At 37.7% G+C, this 20402-nt stretch overlaps 1 protein-coding gene across 6 annotated transcripts in view; it reads right to left on the minus strand.

The window, feature by feature from the left end:
* Window positions 1–2180: 2180 nt before the first annotated feature.
* lims1.L (LIM-type zinc finger domains 1 L homeolog) overlaps window positions 2181–20402 on the minus strand; it is a 77279-nt gene continuing 59057 nt past the window's right edge. For 3 of the 6 annotated variants that reach the window (XM_041580954.1, XM_041580957.1, XM_041580955.1), the window contains exons 3-11: window positions 16717–16783; window positions 14989–15109; window positions 13127–13276; window positions 11598–11748; window positions 9097–9189; window positions 8933–8981; window positions 7705–7780; window positions 6521–6696; window positions 2181–4909 (exon numbers count right to left, since the gene is read on the minus strand). In XM_041580954.1, the coding sequence (XP_041436888.1) occupies window positions 6555–6696; window positions 7705–7780; window positions 8933–8981; window positions 9097–9189; window positions 11598–11748; window positions 13127–13276; window positions 14989–15109; window positions 16717–16783 (849 nt within the window). In that variant the 3' untranslated portion in view covers window positions 2181–4909; window positions 6521–6554. 6 annotated transcript variants of the gene reach the window in all.

Here is a 20402-nt window from a genome sequence, read left to right on the forward strand (position 1 = left end):
AGGATTCTGCTGGAGGATCACTATTAACTGATGTGTTATGTAAAAAACACATTTTCTTATGACAGAATCCCTTTAAGAACAATATAGCATTATCCAGAGTCTGCTCTCCCTGAGCTTCCTCAGGTCTACAAGATTAAAGTAATGAAAAGTCACAAAAATTAAAAAGTGACAAAACATTAATTCATGTGATTTTCAATTTTGTTCTTGGAAGTAGTGTGTCAAACACTATAGGGGGTAATTTGCAATTGGAGAACTTTTTGTGTGAATTTTTAACCCCCTTCTGTCACAATAGCAGAGTTTTGTCTCATTAACTAGGCTGAAACATTGCTCCTCTACCCACATATATGGGTACCTTATATTGGAATATATTTTCAATTTGTTTTCCCTCTAGGGCTGAAGTGATGAATGTGGCCAGGCTGCCCAAAGGCATTGCTCCTCCCCTAGAAAATGAGTATTAGGTGTATGTCTTAGGACAACCACTTCCTATTGATATGAGAGTCAGGAGAAACAGCACCATCCATGTGCATGGGGGGGTTACCACTAAAAGTTGTATCCAAAGAATAGTCACATCCTTCAGTCTTTCAATCACAAATTTGTGCTATTACTGAAGTACAGGAAAGCCCAGACAAAGAAGAACTGGAGCCATGTAAGGGCTCTTACACATGAGCGTTCTGACCTGCGTTCCGTTTTTTGGCGTTCAGCCGCAGGGGAGCGCAGGAATAGACGCAAGTCATTATTTGAAATGGGGCTGTACTCACTCAGGCGCGTGTAGGCGCCGAACGCAGGTTCAGACGCAACATGCTGCATTTTTCCTGCGTTCGGCGCCTACACGCGCCTGAGTGAGTACAGCCCCATTTCAAATAATGACTTGCGTCTATTCCTGCGCTCCCCTGCGGCTGAACGCTCATGTGTAAGAGCCCTAAGTCATGGGTGGAATGCTGCAATCATTTCAAAGATTGCAGGCAATACTTGCTGGTGGGGCACTTCACATTTCCCACAATTTTGTTGAAGCACCAAAAAGCATGAAACGCACCACACATTTTGAACGGCGTCATCCCAAAAAAAGTTTTTTTGCCCAATTCTAAACAACTTCCCAATATACATTACAACGGTCCATTCTGTTCTCTGGTTCTTAGTTTTGAAACGTAGCAGAAGTCAGTTGTTACGCATGTGGCTTCTGCTAAATTGTTCTGGCAGTCAGAACCAGCAGTAGGAACAATGTCAAAAGTTTAAAACTGCTTTTAAAGGGGAACCGTCACCCTAAGAAATATTTCCAAATTCAATTCTATCATGTTAGTTTAGCAAAACAAACATTACTTACACTATATTTATTATTTATATTTTGCTTCCTTGAGTCTTGGAATTACACTATCACAGCACACAGGCAGGAGCCATTTTGTGAAAATTGTTATTGAGAAAAATTGTGTATCACCCCAAAAATCTTGTGTATGCACCAGAATGGGGGAACTACTGCCCATACGCAATGTCCTACACAATTATGGAGCCTGAGGAGGGAAGGGGCAATGTGAGAAGCACAGTGACATGTAGGAATTGCTGAATGGAAAGTAAAAGTAATTGACTGCTCCACCTCTGAATCAGGCATAGAGGCGGGGCAAGCAATATATGATTGACAGCTCAGATATTTTAAACACCTTTATAACAGGTATGGATATTTTAATGAAAAAAAGACTGTGTTCCAGGTTTAATTTGAAAAGGACTTTGATTATACAGCTTTTTATGTGTAGGTGACAGGTCCGTTTTAATAGCAATCATACAAATAACTTTATAAATAATTTTAATATATAGGAAATGTATAGTAAAGTCGTGAAGAAGTAATTTTCTTTCAATAAACAAAAAAAAAAACAAAAGAGTTTTCTGGTGTACAATTTTGAACGATATAGCACTGTGCTACTCATGCTTGTACAAGGCCTGGTACTTTATATATTTCAGGTAATATCCAACTTTATTTCTTCCTCAAGAAAAAGTGTCACCAAACAGTGATATAGGCCATAAACCTTACATTAATGGACTACTAACTGTGCTCAACATTTCTAAGCTTACAAATATGGCCCAGTGCTCTTCAGTATCAGGCTGGCAGAATTTTGGTACCTTCAAACGAACCCTTAATGGATTATACACTGAAGTAAAGCCAGTCGGACAGAAAAAGCAAGGAATCCTTCTTTATGTATAGGCTTTATTGTCCATGTTACAGAAAAATGAGCCAATATTGTTTCCATAATATAACCTGAGGAGACTCTTTATTTAAATGATACGCTTACAGTCTTTTGAATTCCCATAAAACATTTTTGAGCAAATCATTTTTCTCAGAAAGATATCGTAAAACCTTCAGGCTTATTCATATATTACTGCTAAATGGGCAACATAAATGTATTCTACACAGGGTAGAATAGGATCTGTTAGATATAAATTCATGAATATGTAACCATAACTATGATTATAACTTGCAATAAAAATACTTCATATATTCAAGATAAAAACCTGCGTTCTGGGTAAACAGCATGGCTTTACTGCATAGATTAGAAAAAAAGCTTACGTAGATATAATATTAAATATTTGATATACACTACAAGGTCTGTTTGATTGAACTAATACAGGTAAGGCACACCAAAATGAAGCAGTCAGGGTAAATAAGACATGCACATTAAGAGAAATGCTGCAGAGGAGTGTAATTCAAGTAGTTAGATCAGCAATATTCTGCAGTTGGTATTCCATTGTTCCCTTTAAAGATATTACACTACAGGAGATGTATCTGTGTGCTCCACATTATGTGGGTAAAGGCACTAGTTCTGCATTGGTTGTGCAAGTAAGTTGTTAATGCAACGGAGCACTATGCTTCTTTGATAAGTGCACGAGTGAAGCATATATATAGGCTGCCCATGACTCTCCAGGCACCTAGTGTGCCAGATGCATCCAATAGTACATACCTAATTTTAAAAACCCTTAACACCAAAAAGAGAGGGGGGGGGGAACGAATTGGTATTTTCATACATCAACAGTTTTCTTTTGAAGTTCAAATACAGATTTTTTGTATTGCAGTGTGTTGGATTATCTACTCTGGATGGTTAGGGGATGTGTGTGTAATGAAAGATCTCTTCAATGTGAGTCGCCATATTCAGCAAAGGCTTCTACTAATGCATATTAATGACCTGAGCCAAAAAACAGGAACATTTGTGGTTTCAAAAACTGATACAATATTTTCCTAAAATACGGACTGAGGTCTCTGCAGCTTTTCTCAACTTAAGTCACAGCAATAAAACACCCAGAGCGGTCTCTTAAAGGACCTTGTAAGCAAGGTAGTCCCCCCCCCCCCTCTCATAGTTCAGAAAATGTCTGTAAAATTTTTCCCACCTAACAGTGCAGAGTAAGCACAGTAAAGCTTGTGGGCGCCATCTTTCTGATCGTGATCTTCATCTGTAATAGAGCGCTGTCCTGGTGCATGCACATTTGGAGCAGTCTTCCGAAGCGTACCGACTGTGCATGCTCCAAAAGTGCTGGAAATTGCGGAAGAGGATCCGAAAAGGACCCAAAAAAAAAATGAGGATCGGGAAGATGTTACCCACAAGCTCTACTGCACTTACTCTGCACTATTAGGTGGGAAATATTGTATGGGCATTTTCGAACCTATTGAACTATGCGAGGGGAAGCAGGGGGGGGGGGTACTATCTTGCTTATTAGGTAGGGGCTTTTTATAACTCGGGTTGAGTTCTCCTTTAAGACATCTGCATCTCTGTATATTGGACATCAAGCCATTTTCAAGCATTTTATATCTGTGACTAGACCTGGGAAAGTTGCAGAAACAAATCCGACTATGCATGCAGGAGGACTAGATGCTACGGTGTTATGCATGCATCACAATTTATTTTCGTGGGAAAATCTTCTGGCCTTGTGCATATAATCCTTTATTGAAGTCAGCTTGAAATTCAAGAACATACATGTACATATATGCTTTTTCTGTATGGTTCTTTAAATATTTCATCTTCTTTATATAGATCTTAAAAATTAAATGAGGAAGGGGGAGGACTGAGGTTTTAAATGCACGAGGCAGTCAAGACCATAGGAAAGAGAGCCTCACCTGCTGAGGGATGCTGGGATTTGTACATTCTGGAGATCAAAAAGTTAAACATAAAGGTTTACTTCAGTCTGAGCCAAAGCAAAGTGTTTGGCACAAATAAAACGCTAAAGTTTCTTCTTGTGATGGAAACCTCACATGTAACATGAGAAAAACAACTGTAGCATCTCACAATTGAAATGACTTGACATTTTGTAGATGAACTTCTGCAGCAGGTTGGAGCACAAGTCCACTTCATCTACAGTAACACTGATTTCCATGAAAAATACTTGTTTCAAAATCATATCTATTAAGGATACTTTAAAGCAGTGATGTGTAGATTCAGTATCACAAACTGAATAAATATTTTAGGTTCAAACAAGGTGTCTCCCCAGTTACAATTTCAAAAAGAGCAATGGTGGTTGGAAAGTTTATTGTCCCTGCCCCACTCGGTTATTGGCCAAGAATGATTGCTAACAGAACATGGTGAGGCAAGTACGACAAGAGCAACAGAGCACTTTTCTCTTTAAGGATGAGGTGATAGGATAAATAGCATGTGTGTGTGGTAATTGAATGCAATATTCATGCAGATACATATTTTGCTGTGAAGGTTAGTGCAGATAACAGCCTCAGTGAACAAGACACGGTCAAGGATATGGGAGAGATTCTCTCCGAGCAAGCATGCTTATCCAAGTCTTCACCCTGTAGGTGTCAGTAAGACCCACTTATTTTTTAGCTAGTGGTTCAGATAGCTTCTTAAGCCTTTTCTTTAACTCCAGAGGAAACTTCTCATAGCATTTCTTACAGACAGGCTTCATGTCAAATTCAACAAATTTGTTCCTAGGTTTAAAGAAAAAAAAAAGTTAATTTAAATATCCACTAAATGTTGTTTTAACATGCATCAGTAAATCAGAGCTTGTTTAGTTACCACCCCAACATCAAATTAGCCACTGTTAGAAGAGGAGTAAAGGCCATTACAAAATACCAAAACATTTGTCTCCTTCAGCTGTGCGGCGGGGGGTGGGAGCACATAAGCTGAAGGCTCCACAGCTCCCAGCCGGTGTATTTTTGCAGTCTATGAGAAGCAGATCCACTCTGTGCAAACCTTCATTGCAGTTTCAAAACCATGCAATGGCACTTTTATCTCTATTTGTCTGAACACAGTTGTATGCATAATCATCTTTTTTGCCAATAAGCGGTTGACCGCAAAGTGGGTGGTTAAATAGAACACACATACATCATAATTAAACATGAAAAGTTTAGGTAACTGTTAATCTTGGACATGCAACAAGTAAGCTTTGACCATTTGATATAAATTAAATAACTTGCATCAAAAAGAAAAATGTAAATCCTGGTACCATACTAAAGGAAATGCTGTTTATTATAATACATTCGTTTTGGTATCTGCTTCATACGGACTGCACTTTATGTAATAAATGTCACAACGGGTCCACTACGTGTAGTAACCAATCAGATGGCAGACACAATACCGTTGCACCCCACCTTCACTATCTCTCACTGATGTCTACCCACAAAAAACACCTTGTTTCCCATTTTAAAAAAAACAAAAAAACTGTTTCTTAAAGTTAGTTATTTGGCGGGAAACATATAGGCTTGTAACTTTCTGAACTAAATATTTATGGGTGCTTTTTGCTCTTCCCTTTACATGCCAAACAGCATAAACTGTAAAAGCAGTTGATGCACAGGAGTGTATCTTTATACAACATTGGGGATATTTATTAAAGGTCGAGTTGTGTTTTCCTGAAAACTTAGAGTTTTTCAAGGGTAGTTTCACTAAAAACTAAATTTTTTCAGAATAAATAGAAAAAAAACTTGATTTTTCGAATTTTCTAAGCTGCTAAAATCCCAAATTTGAAAATACTCCAGCTAAAACCTGTTGAGATTGTGTAGAAGTAAATGACAGAGGTCCCTTGAACCATTTAAAGATGTTTTTTGCCTTCTTGATTTTCAGGTTTTTACGGTGGTTTTTGCTCGAAAAGAAACTATTCAAGGTATTCAAGTTTTGTTTTTCGCCAATAACTCGATCAATTCAAGTATTCAAGTCCCCCCCCCAATTGCATTCAATTTAGTTTTTTACATTGTTTCGAGTTGTGAGTTTATTCGAAGTAGAAAAATATCACAAACTCAACCTTTGATAAATAACCCCCTAGATGGAGCACTTTGTAAGTAGTTTATCATGTAGAGCTCTTACTGCACTAGAATAACGTGGTTGGTTTATAAAATATATCTGAATCTGTGTTTTTCAGCAGTTCCATACTAATAAGCAGGTATTAGTAATTGCATTGTGTGCTGAATACCCATGCGCTGTACGAAAGAATTAAGTGGCATACAAACATCACACTGTACAGGTAGATATGCCCGTAGTCCTGTAGTTACAATTTTTCTGTGATTAGTAAACGGTGAAATCTGACACTCAAGCAGGTCACTGACCCAAGGGGGTAAATCACAGTAGAATGTAAATAATTCAAAGACATGTTCCCATTTTCTTTTTCTCTTTGTCCTTTGCCTCTTTCGACTGCTTTGAAAGGCGGCGTTTAAACTCATCCGGCAACTTCTCGTAACAGTGCTTGCAGGTGGGCTTTAGGTCTATCTCAACAAACTTATGTCTTTGGGGTAAGGAAGGAAAGAAGTAAAAAGCTCAGAGAGAAAGCAAGCATAAGAACAAGGAATAAGAAAGAAAGAATAAAGTGCTACCTCACCTGTAACCCTGCTCTACACTAGCAAAAAAGTAAATGTAACAAAAGACCCTGCCTCTTCTTTATTCTTATGTACAGGAATTTGGCTAGGAGTTTAATCCCTGTATGGTTTTTATTCCTATAACTCTAGGTCAGACATGCAGCTGCTAGGGTAAGAATAAGGGCTAATTCCATAAGTCAGTGATAAGTGGTGTTTTGGATTGTCCACTCCAATGTTTTCATTGCCACATAACCTATCCCTTTATTCCAATTAGAATACATGCCTTTTCAATGTGTGCCTTGTGCACCACTGTTGAATCCTACAGCACACAAGCATTCTGTATAACTGAACAACACATTATATGATTAATCAGAAGTTGATGGCGTTCTACAGGTGTCTACAGAGAATGAGTACACTAAGGCAAGAAATGTGTGCAGGATACAATGGATGTTTAAGAATTCCTTCTTTGCATATTGTATTTTTACATAATTCACCATGGCCTAAAATCACACATAAATACCACTTTTGAACAGGGTATCTGTAGAATTATATTCTGCTCAGAGGCTAACAACATACTTGGTACTATCAAACTATCATTAATATGAGAAAGCAATGCACTGAATTTTCCGGCTATAGTTGGATGGAACATAATTAATCTACAGCTTGTGAAACATTTGCATTTTTTTGGGCACAGTTATACTTCTCAGTCATTGTAAACCTGCAGCTCTTCATCTGTTGCAGAATTAAAACCCAAGCATCCAAACAGCAGCCAATATTTTTATTTGGAAGTTGTAATACAGCGCCATCCAAAAAGGTTGCAGGGCTGAGATTAATCTTTGATGTTAAAAGTCTGATGCCATTGAGAAATAAGAAATGCTTCCTTATGGAAAAAAGCTAGGCTAGCATACTGTATGTTTTACATAAAAACAACCACTTACTTGAGTGTTAACTTTGTGTTGCAGGTGGAACATGCAAAACAGTTCACACACCAGGCCTTGTTCAGGGCAGATACAACTAGAAGAATAAAAATATATGTATACATTTTTTATTTAGAGAATCACACTATATCTTTGTAATTGGACTTTAGTGATCCAGCCACTTTTCAGATTCAATGGCTGTGCTTACAAAGGACAGCCATTGGTTGTTCACACTATACTCCACTACACTCAATACTCCACATACTTTTGTGTGAATGGCACTTTTAGATACAGGAATGCAGTGTGTATTTGCTTTTGTGTGTCTGTCAGTCAAAGGGGTTCAGTTTATAGGCTGAGGGCACATGGAGCATTGGCTCTGCTGTTCTCAGCCCCCATTTTTCAGTGCAGATAAAAGGAGCATGGGAAAAAAAACCCCCAGGCTAAGAGCAGTGGAATCAACGCTCCGTGTGCCCTCGAGCCTTATAGTGTATCTTTGAGACAACTCTACGCTAGCAATAACAACCCTCAGCAATGCACAGGATTGTAGTGTAAACAAAGGGTTTACAATATAGACAGCAATAAACATGTTCTTTACCCTGCAGCAAAGGATAAAGAATACCCTTTACCCACGAGTGGTCAATCTTAAAGGGACAGTATACCCATGAGAAGGGTTCAATAAAGAGGGCTTGTGCTGAACATACAATTTTTGCCTATTGCTTTAACCATGTTAAATCTATGGTCACTCCATGTTTGGTCCGTGAGTGGTAAATAATTAGATTACCACTACCTCCCACCAGCCCACTAAATAGTGATCTATGGTATCTAACCTGTCTGGATTTGCCAGAATTCACAGATTGCCAGTCTGGGCCTGAGCTTCAGCTTTCCTGTTTAGCTAAAAAGACTTGCTAATGAAAACAATAGATTTTGTTTCCTGATTAAAACACTAGACAAAATGTATATTCAACAAAATTCCTATATATTGAGCTCATGTTTAACAAGACGTATACTGCCCCTTTAAGGCATATCAGTAAATGAAAAAGAAAAGTGTTTGTGTGCTGCGGGGGGGGGGGGGGGGGGAGTTCAGCAATCCTTGGCTTCTATAAAAGTTATTTATTTTCTCTCTCAACGGAAGAGACAGCAGTGTAAAGATTAAAGGCAGTACATTCCTGCATAAGTTCATAACACTACAAAGCAGCTAAATATCTTGTCTGCTCAGCAAATAAAAAGTTCCATTGAAAAAGCTACTTACCGTCACCTTCAATAACACGATTGCAATGAAAGCAGACATCTCCAAAAAGCTGCAATAAAATAAAAATGAAGCCCATTCAGATGACTTAACACAATCACATCAGTTAACTATTAACTATGATGTCCGGTTTCTAAAACATTGGTTAGTTATATGTAGCCACTCACCTGGTTGTAATGTGTCTCGCAGTAAGCCAGCCCCTTCCTCTCATAATGGCGATGGCCAAGAAAGGGTTTTTCACACTTTGCGCATACAAAATGCTGAAAGAACAAAATCGCATGCATTAGAAAATTATAGGCACTCTTGCGGGAAATTTTTAGAAACGTATTTATCAACGCATGAAAGTTACCAGTTCACCATTTGATAAATACTTTTAAAAATCCCATAGGAATATAAATGGAACAGAAATGCCAGGGTTAGAACAAGTTATTTAAAAATGCATTCAAGGAACAGTAACATCAAAAAATTAAAGTGTTTTAAAGTATATTGGTCATCGGGGGGGGGGGGGGAAGACGTTCGAGTCAGTGATATTTTTGGACACAAAGGTGTATCGTAAGGGACATCAATTGTACACGGATTTATTTGTTAAATCCACAGATGGCAATAATCTACTGAGATATGAGAGTGCACACCCTAGGGCCAATATCTCTTCTCTCCCTAGATCCCAGTTACTAAGGGTGAAACGTATAGTAATGGAGGAAGACAAATTGAATACCCGTTTGGAAGAAAAGGCATCTAAATTTGAACTAAAGGTGGCCATAGATGTAACAATTACGATCGTTCTTTTCCAAGAAAGATAGTTTGTTTCAATACACATGTGTAGAGCTGAATCGTCAGATATAAAGGTAGATATACGGGAAGAAACAATAGAATTCTACCTGTATCTGACAATTCAGCACTAATAACGCCCGATATTTGGGTCCCTTCAAAGGCACCCGATCAAAATTTTCCGTCCAGCCCAATCGACAAGCCGACCAATATCCAAGTCTTCTGCCGATATCGGTCGGCTCTTTTTCCACCATACATGCACCGAATATCGGACGAACATACATTTCGTACGATATTATCTGTGCGTCTATGGCCACCTTAAGAGGGTACCCTGGGAAGATGCTTTAAAAAGAGGTTGTACGAGTGAGAAACTTGAATCTTTCATCAATGATTCAAGGAAAAACATAGAACTGAACGTAAAGCCCGTATACCATTTGTACATATGTACCATTCCTGTGCACGGAAGATTCATCACATTATTTATAAGCATTGGCCACTTTTGCAAAGGGCTTATCCGAGTATTCCGGAGTTTGAGGAACCTCGTGTTTTATAAATGCCCTCAAAATTTGAGAAATAGGTTGGTAATGGCTGACCTAGGATCCTTACAATCCAGCCCAGAGAGAGTGTTAACTCCATTAAAGGAAAAGGAAACCCCCTAGGTGCAAAAATCTCTCCCCCCTCCCCTGTGTTGCTCCCTCCTCCCCCCGTGCAAATGCCCTTAACTTGTTACTCAACCCTCTGCGCAGGTCCTGTCCACGGAGTTCACAGGAGCCATCTTCTCCCGAGCGGTCTTCTTCCTGCTTTGACCGGAGCTTTTTGGCGACGAAAGTCACGAAATCGGAAAACTTTGTGACTTATGGCGCATGTGCAGTAGATCCGTGCTGGTAAATGCTCCTACTGCGCATGCACCAGAAGTTGCCGATTAATCCAGGAAGAGGACCGCTTGGGAGAAGATGGCGCCTGTGAACTCCGTGGACAGAACCTGCGCAGAGGGGTAAAAAGTTAGGCATTTGCCCGGCGGGACAGGTAGGCCAGGGGGGAGGAATTTTTGCGCCTAGGGGGTTTCCTTCTCCTTTAAAAGATGGTATGTACCCATGTGGGAGGTGTGACCAGTGCTCGAGTGTGATACGCACTAATTTTTTCACATATCCTCATTCTGGAAATTTTTTTTATATACAAGGACATTTTTCATGTGACTGAGTATGTGGTATACATGCTCAAATGCCTTGCCTACAAAGCAGAAACAATCCAACCGATAAGAAATAGAGTTAGTCAACATAAAGCTACGATAAGGAAGGAAGTGGTGAAATTACCGGTTCCTGCTTATTTTAAATTGGCGAGGCATACTGCTGCATCCCTCAGACTTCTTATTTTGGAGTCTGTTGCCCCCCACGACGGGGGTGGGGGCAACAGACTCCTACAACTCCAAAAGAAGGAGAAGTTTTGGATAAATACTTAACACTATATCCCAAAGGGCCTAACAGGAAATATGATTTGTGTAAGTAATGATCATTTGAATAATTTTGTGATTAGGAGTAGACTGGGAATATACTTTTGATATGACACACCTCTTTTGGTAAATACTATACATTACATATAGAAACTAATTGGTGATGGTAATTAAACTATGTAACCAGAAGAGTTAAATACTATGAATGCTATTGGTTCTAGTAATGCAATCGGTGTGTCTAGGCTGCGTGATATGTTAAGATGTGATGTTATTGTGATGGATGATGCTTGACAAAGGGACGGGAGCTACAAAACATTGCATGTTTATTTTGATCTTGGTAAAATTTCACTTTATTTCAACTGGAATTTGTCTGGACTTTTTCGTTTTTCATCATGAATAAGTAAGCATTTCCTGACAGGATGCAATAAGCAACGGCTGCTACAACCCTACCTCGACATGCCACTGCTTTCCCATAGCATTGACGACACGTCCTTCAATTGGTCTTCTGCAAGCCCCACATATAGGCACACCCATCTTGTCGTGACAAGGTAAGCAATACAGCTCACCTTTTAACTCACGAGCATCGGCGGTCAGCTCTTTTCTACAACACAAACACATCAAAAACATTGTTTAAGAATATAAATGAGGATTGTTCAAAGGAATAAGCAAAACATAACTGTGTAAGGCTTTTGGGACAGGACAAAGAGGTTGGGCATTTTGCATGCAGTGTTTTCAGTAGCGACAAATTGCTTGAAATTGCCTTGTTCCTCAAACTGAGTTAAATATGAAAAAAAAAAAAAACGTAAAAGAATAAGCATGTGGTGGTTGACGAAATGCCCAAAATCTGTCCAGCAAGCCATAAGCCTAAAATTAAAAATGACGGATAACAGACAATATTATACATTTAAAGATACTTTAATAAATCTACCCCTTGTTGTTAAGCTTGACACCCATGGGCAGTAACCCAAAGCAACCAATCAGTGACTTGCTTTTTTCAGCCAGCTTCAGGAGGAACCAGGAAAGAAAACATTTGTTTGATTGCCATGGGTTACTGCTCAGGTGCAAATTTGCCCAGTATTTATAAATGAGCCTCGGTGTGTAACTGGGCAAAGTATGGTATTTGCACTTTGGGAGATGTGTGGCAAAACGATAAACCAATTCTCCTTACACAATTAAAAGACCAATTTCAGTGGCTGAACTACCTAAGGCTAAAGGTAGTCAAGGTAAGGCAATTCACATATACATATCTATAGGTTTACTTTTGCTTTGCTTAAAACCTATTGCATTCTCTTTCCCTTACAATTCACATATAAAACACAGTATGCCAAGCCTATGGGAAAACACCCATACTTGTAACAAATGGTTATTCTACTTGCATATACTATTTTGACTTGTTCCTTTTGTTTTGTTTTACCATACTCTTCCTTATCTTCTTCCCTATTCCTCTTCCTATTTCATAAGAAGCCCAGCATGAACCATGGACTAAATGACATAGTAAACCCAGATGGTAGCATCACAAACCCACATGCTTGCTTGTGAATGCAAAGTGCCTTCTTCTAAGCACATTCCAGCAATAAAATTTCACAATAATATTAGCTAAATCTGTCAAGAAAGTGGTTTCATATCAGTTGTTCCTAAACAAAACCTTTGCCTTATCCGAAGATGATCACAAAAAAGACAAATAAGCTCTAAAGGCACAGTTTAAACAACACCCTGTTTTAAAAGTATATAGTAGGGTTCAAAAAACATATATAGTGTTTTCCAGAAGTAGTATCAGTCCAAGATAGACTATATTCTTGAAATGGATGCGGTAGAGCAAGCTACACGAGTAATAGGAAATATTGTTTGTCCTGTAAGCAAAAACCTCTTCAAACATGTAAAGTATATCCCCTAACTGTAGAACATGACACACTGTTGCAGTCAATGACCTTTCAGTATATTATAGCATGGCAGGCTATTGCATGATATTTAGGACTTACCCACAGTTGGCACAGTTAAAATGATCTGGGTGATATGGGTCATTCTTGAATATAAGGGGATGCTCTTCAATAATAGCATGGCACTTCTGGCAGATATATTTGCCAAGTCCTCTTGCTTTCTCTCGGTTGTGACAGGGACGGCAAAGGTGCCTAGGGAATAAAACTAAGAAATCAGTTTGAAAGTCTATATAAAACAGAAAATACAACTATATTCTGAACAAACATGTATATGGGCCAGAGACCTTGCTTAGGTAATAACATATGCCATATAAGGGCATTCATCTCCCATTATTCACAACACAATGGATGTTGTAGACCACTAGTTACCTAATGGATGAATTCAACAATAAAAAGTTAAATCCATATTGGATCAGATTATATGATTTATTCAGTTTTAGGCTTATCATATGTAAAAAACCAGAGTCATTAACCATAACACAATTTCAACTATTTATAGGGATAATGACAGCCACAAAGCAGATTCTGGCAAGGGCATGGAAAACAAAACAAATTTCCATTGAAGCCACCAAACACAAAGTAGATTATGGGCCAAAAGAAGATGTCCAGTGTTCTATTAGACTCCCACCAAAAAATCCTACAGATAAGGTCCCCCTGGTTAGAATATAGATATGGCAGCAACAGCCCAATAGCTCTTCTAAGCATTTAACATACCCAACTTATAATTATCCCCCTAGTCTACTGTCTACTGTATTAGGTTCTGCCTGTTAGTTATGCTAAGGTTTAGATAAATGAGGAAACAGCATACATAAGGTTGGCGATCAGACACATCAGTGTATTTCTAAATTACACAGTTTACACTGCAAATAATTCACCCTACCATATAAAATTTTATTCATGAACCAGCAAGTGTATTTTTTTTTAGATGAAATATTGGTGTGTAGGCAGCTATCTCAGGACATTTTGCCTGGTCATGTGCTTTCAGAAAGAGCCAGTACTTTAGGATGGAACTGCTTTCTGACAGGCTGTTGTTTCTCCTACTCAATATAACTGAATTTGTCCCAGTGGGACCTGGATTTTTACTATTGAGTGCTGTTCTTATATCTACCAGGCAGCTGTTATCTTGTGTTAGGGAGCTATCTGGTTACCTTCCCATTGTTCTGCTGGAGGGGGGGGGTGATATCACTCCAACTTGCAGTACAGCAGTAAAGAGTGACTGAAGTTTATTAGAGCAAAAGTCTCATGACTAGGGGCAGCTGGGAAACTGACAATATGTATAGCCCCATGTCAGATTTCAAAATGAAATATAAAAAAGCCTGTTTGCTCTTTTGAGAAAAGGATTTCAGTGCAGAATTCTACTTGAGCAACACTATTAACTGATTAATTATTCATTATGAAATGATTAAAATATTCATTATGAAAAAACTTTTTTCCCATGGCAATATCAAATCCATGTAACTCACAACAGTTGCTTTAATGTATTTTCACTGTAAACTATGTTGATAATGTGGAAGCTAAATAATATTATTGATGACGATGTAACCTTTTTGCCTCTGTAAACTGTATGGTCATCCTTTTTATACAAAACAAAGAAAAATCATTGAAATATAAAAAGATAAATCCATTTCTACAGAGAAAAATCAAAATAACATGTTAAAAAAACACAAGTAAAAAGAGTTTATCAGTTGAATAACATACGTTTTTAAAAAGTTTTACCAAAAAGAAACTTAAAATAACATACATTATTAAAATAACAAATATATATTTTAAATAATAGGAGATATCATGTAAACAAATGCAGGCAATGGACCAACTCGCAAGAAAACAGAGGATAATAAGGCTGCACAAGTAAGACTATCATATAGTTGAAAGGGGTGGCAGGCAGATCCAGTTTTCAAACCTACCTTCCAGCGTTCTTAACAAATCCAATGTCTGCCAGGACTTGCTGACAGATATCACAGCGGAAACACTCTGGATGCCAGCTGTTGTTCATAGCCTTAATGACACGGCCAATGATAAATTCACCTAGGGGAGGGTATATGAAACGCATTAGCAATGTTACCATACAAAATCTAGAGCTTGTGTATTGAGCAGTAGAAAGCAAAAAAGGTCTATTTATAACCCCATTGTAATGGAAAGCATGTATATAGTGCTTTATACTACATTATTTAATTCCTTTTTTTTTTTTTTTAAATAAAATATGTGTAGGGAATGATCTGGTCTACTCTGCTCTCTGTGGTTCAGTCACTGACACAACAGTAAGGATGGCTTATTTACCTCCCCCTTCAGGCATATCAAGGTGGAGTGAATTAAAGGTACAAATAAAAATAAATCTAATGGAAGAAAAATAAAGTCTAAAAAAGTAATTACTTAATAGAAGGCTTAATCTGTCCAAAATAATCGTTTGTGTTATTTATTTTCCATGATATACTCTGTGCAAAGTACCCTTTACATACCCTCTACATATTGACTTTTCTATATCTAAACGGTAGTCGTCATTCTGATTGGTCTAATTAAGGCATTTCCCAGAAAACATTAAAACCGACCCATTTATTTATGGCTGCCTGATGGCGATTTGGAAAACGGTCAATACAGTACTTTCAAAATGTGCAGTTTACCTATGTTTTTTTTTACATCCTATTTACAAGTGAAATATATCCTAATAAATATAAGCAGTAAGTCAGAAACTCAGTAGGACATACTGGCACAATTATGCCTTATTCATCTACATATTCATGTGTACTCTTGTTGATGGTGAATTGAATATTTGCTGTTCTGACACGGACCAATGATGCCACTGTACTTTATTAGCTAAATCATAAGGTAGGATGTTTGCTTAGTGTGACCAAGCAATGATGTTTAGACATGACAGATCCTTTAGTTTACTCAGTAAGACGATATGCTGTATAAAATATTGGTTGATCTTCAGTTCCTGTAAGAAATGAGTGCAGTCAAGTCTTCCAAAAATAAAATAATGACTTGAAACTGATTTACTTGTGGAGTGCCACAAGTACCACTGCATTATGGTTACAATTCTTTACAGATATTGACAGTGAAAGCCGATATCGTGGGCCTATCTGAGACCGGGAGGCACATTTATCAACGGCTAAATTTTCGAATTCATGCGAGTTTTTAAAAAGTCCCCTAAACTCCAATAAATTCAAAATTCTACCAATCGAAATTTATTGAAAAAATAGAATTTTTTCAACTGGGATGAATGTAATCTAACTGAAAACTCAAATCAAATTTGATTCAAATTTTAAAAACTCGATTTGAGTTTTTACTTCGAAAAAATTAGAATTCAAATTTTTTTTTAAAAAAACAAAAAAAACCTCAGATCGAATTTGAATAACTCCCTAGTCGAATTTGACAGTTTTGACCATAAGAAAACTTGAAAATCCGAATTTTCAATTTTCCCTTGATAAATCTGCTTCTGGAGGTCTGCATTTATTTCTGCAAGAGGTGGCACTATTCACTAGGGAGTGCATGTGTATAAAGAGGCCCGTTATGTACAGTCTGCCATATTTAAAAGGCAAAGAAAAGCTTTTATTGTTGATTTGAATGACATTACTCTTGATATATAATAAAAGCCACATATCTGGAAAACAAACCAATACAAAACTGCTACTTACCACACTGATGGCAGCAGGGAGCAAACAGCATTTGGAAATCATGCTCACAATATTTTCTACCTTCAAACTGCAATTATAAAAAATAAAATGTATTTTAAATTGATTATGAAGAAAGGGACTGCTGTGACCATTAAGTCCATTACATAGCCTTTTACCCACTCCCAAGGTGTTGCACAAGGGAAAAGATCAGGAAAAGGGCTGTGGGAAGGTATTGAGGTCAGTTAGGGAGGAGTAAGCACAGAGATCCATGAAGAAGCTGGGCAATGAGGGAGTGAAGCAAATATTTCTGGAAACTTGTGTTATCTGACAGGTTAATACTCCAATACAATTAGACCAAAAAAAAATCCTTTTGGTGTTTGACAAGGCTTGGGTAAAGATAAAAGAATCTATTATCTAAAATAGAAATCTTTAAATGATAAAAGTTTTTTGTTGCTAAAAAACAGTTCAGTAATTAGGATAAGAAGTGTTTCTTTATGAAGTCAATGTATTAGTGGTTAAATCTATGTGTATTTTTGGTTTATAACAGAAACCTTATCTGCCCACTCACTGTAGCACAAGCAGAGACATTTGAATTCTGACACGGCTACCCTATATTATTAGCAACAGAGCTCACTTCCCATTTAGTTTATGCAGGTCTTCCTGACTTGTAGTAGCAGAAAAGCTGCCCTAGTTATATACAGATCAACAGGATTTAGTGTCCACAGCACACAGGGTGAAAGTGAGCGTTACAACTATATCATTTTTATGTCTATCCAAGTGTAGTGCAAAGAAATATATGATGTTTTCTGGAATGAAGTGAAACTATAAAATATTCTTGTCATCGATACCTACACTTTCATACAGTAGCCTACAGGCATTGATTTATAAGACAATAGACACTGGGCTAGACCTGTTTCCTGTAGACAATGATCAACAAACTCGGGCCTGCTCTCTATAAGATTCTGTTTATAATAAACAGAATGAACAACCGACTGTTATCTGGGTTTTTGTTTATCGGTAAACAGTGGCCAACACACTGTCACCTCCATGTCCCTAATGGTACAGGTGGAGTTGGCCTGTTTAGGCTGTGATGTTTGATTGGTTCAGTATACCCAAGAAATGAGCTTGCACAGGACTGCTATGGAGAATCTCACTGAAGACTTTGAAGGACCTGGACAAGTGATCTTGCATGGAAGGTGGTTAGAACCCAGGGGCCCAGAGATTCTACTTTCGTGCAAGGACTGCAGCTCTTCTGTAAACTTCGCCTCCTAAACAAAGCTTAGTATTAAGTGTTTAACTGTTCTTATTCACTATAAGTAGACATAGCATTGTGAGTATTGTTTAGGATTGTTTGTCAGTAGCCATTTTCATTAGTAAAGTAGTACGTGTTATAAGCCCTAGTGTGTGGTTGTTTATTTCCTTGACATTTACTCCAATTTCTGAACTTAATAGTGCTCTAAGCATTACACCAAGTTCATAGATTTTTTATGGTAACTGCTCTGATCAGGTTAATATCTCACAAAAAGACCTGCTAATGATAATTGCCTGACCCAATGAAAAAATGACAGAACAATGAACCAGATCTGAACTCCAATTTGCATATTAAAAGAAACATAAAAAAAAAAAAACATCAATTATTCACTTTTAGTTATATTTAAAGTCACATGACTAAAGGGCCCAATTTATTAAAATTATAATTCTGATAGATTAAAAATGAACCAATAAAACTATATGCATGGCTTGAAAACTTTGATTTGCAACTTCTTACATGATTTTTTCATGTGCAAAATTGCAGGAAAAGTTGCAATAATGACTATGTACAATTTGTTTTTGTGCTACTAGGGTTTGAATTAACCTGACCACCAAATGTGCTAGGATTCGACCAAATGCAGAAACAAACTCATCACTAGCTAAACCAGAATATATACAGCATATTATTATCAAGAATTATACAGATCACCCAGTCTGCTCAAAGCCAGCATACATAACAAATACTTACTATTGGCCTTCAAATTAACTTTGAGTGTCTTGTACTTCCTAAAAATACCTATAACATGTTTTACAGATATTCAAAATGACAGCAGTTGTATGATGGACAGGACCTAAGATTACTGAAAATGTAAGGATTCCAGGCACAACTGTCGCAGCCAATACAAAAACCACATAACTAGCAAACTAATACCAAACAGACATGATTTCCAATTTAGAAAAGTAAATTCTTAAAGGAGAACTATACCCTAAAAATGAATAGGGCAACAAAATGTCATGTTTTATATACTGGACTTACTGCACCAGCCTAAAGTTTCAGCTTCTCAATAGCAGCAATGATCCAGGACTTCAAACTTGTCACAGGGGGTCACCATCTTGAAAAGTGTCTGTGACACTCACATGATCACTGGGCTCTGAGTAGCTGTTGAGAAGCTAAGCTTAGGGGTTGTCGCAAATTATCAAGCAGAAAATTAGGTTGCCCTGTAATATAAGCTGATGCTACAGGGCTGATTCTGATGCTAGTTGAACTCGTTTCTGTGCTGCCGTGTAGTAATTATCTATACTAATTAGCCTTATATTGTGACATTTCTATTCTATGTGTACTGTATATTTTGAGTCGGTCCCTAAGCTCAGTAACTGACAGCATCATAGAGCATGTGCAGTGAATCAGCAGAAAAGAAGATGGGGCATATTTGGAGACACAGATCTTCCCTGCTTAAGGGATTTCGTTGCCTGGGGCTGGTACAGAAGCCCAAAACATAATGTACAACATTTCTAGCCTACTTCTTTAGTTTAACTTTCCTTGTCCTTTAAAGAGAAAATTTATCATGCAAAATAAAATTTTTGTATAATGTAGGCATGTGATTGTCTAACTTTTTTCAATTGAAGTCCTCATTGAAGGGTCTAATAAGAGTTACCGTAATAAGTAAATAAACAGTCAAAAGAAACCAGTGGTGAATGAACCTATCTAATCCTAGGCCTATTCTAGGACAGCAAATAAGCATTCAAGAGCAAGTAACCACCTTAGCAGACCTTCTAGATATGCCTGAAAGTTCTGATACAGTGTTTAAATTACACTGTTTACACTGCAAATAATTCACTCTACCATATACAATTTTATTCCTGAACCACATGGTGTATAGGCAGCAATCTCAGGTCATTTTGCCTGATCCTGTGCTTTTACAAAGAGCCAGCACTTCACTATAGAATAGGCTATTGCTCTCCATCCCAGGGAGCTGTTATCTTCCCATTGTTCTCCTGATGGGTTGCTGTGGGGGAAAGGGAGGGGGTGATATCACTCCAATTTGAAGTGCAGCGATAAAGAGTGACTGAGAGCACAAGTCACATGACTGGGGGCACCTGGGAAACCGACATGTCTAGCTCCATGTCCATGTCTTGAAAAACTGATTTCAGTGCAGAACTTTGCTGAAAAAAAAAACAAAAACGTTTCCCAGCAACAGAATCCCTTTAAAAGCTACTGAATGACTTTCATGTAACTTGATCGTTTTCCAACCAAAACGGCTGTCTATAGACATGTGGCCACTTAAATTGCATCAGAAAGTTAAAACTGGTGACCTGAATGCACTTGTACGAGGTGATAATTTAGTCTAGATATAGAGTTCACATTTCAACCAAATCATCCAACTGATCAAGCTCAATTTGGCCACCTTTGTCAACATGCATTAAAGGAACAGTAACATCAAAGAATATAATGCAGT

The sequence above is a fragment of the Xenopus laevis genome, chromosome 2L, assembly GCF_017654675.1.
Source record: "Xenopus laevis strain J_2021 chromosome 2L, Xenopus_laevis_v10.1, whole genome shotgun sequence".
Lineage (NCBI taxonomy): Eukaryota > Metazoa > Chordata > Amphibia > Anura > Pipidae > Xenopus > Xenopus laevis.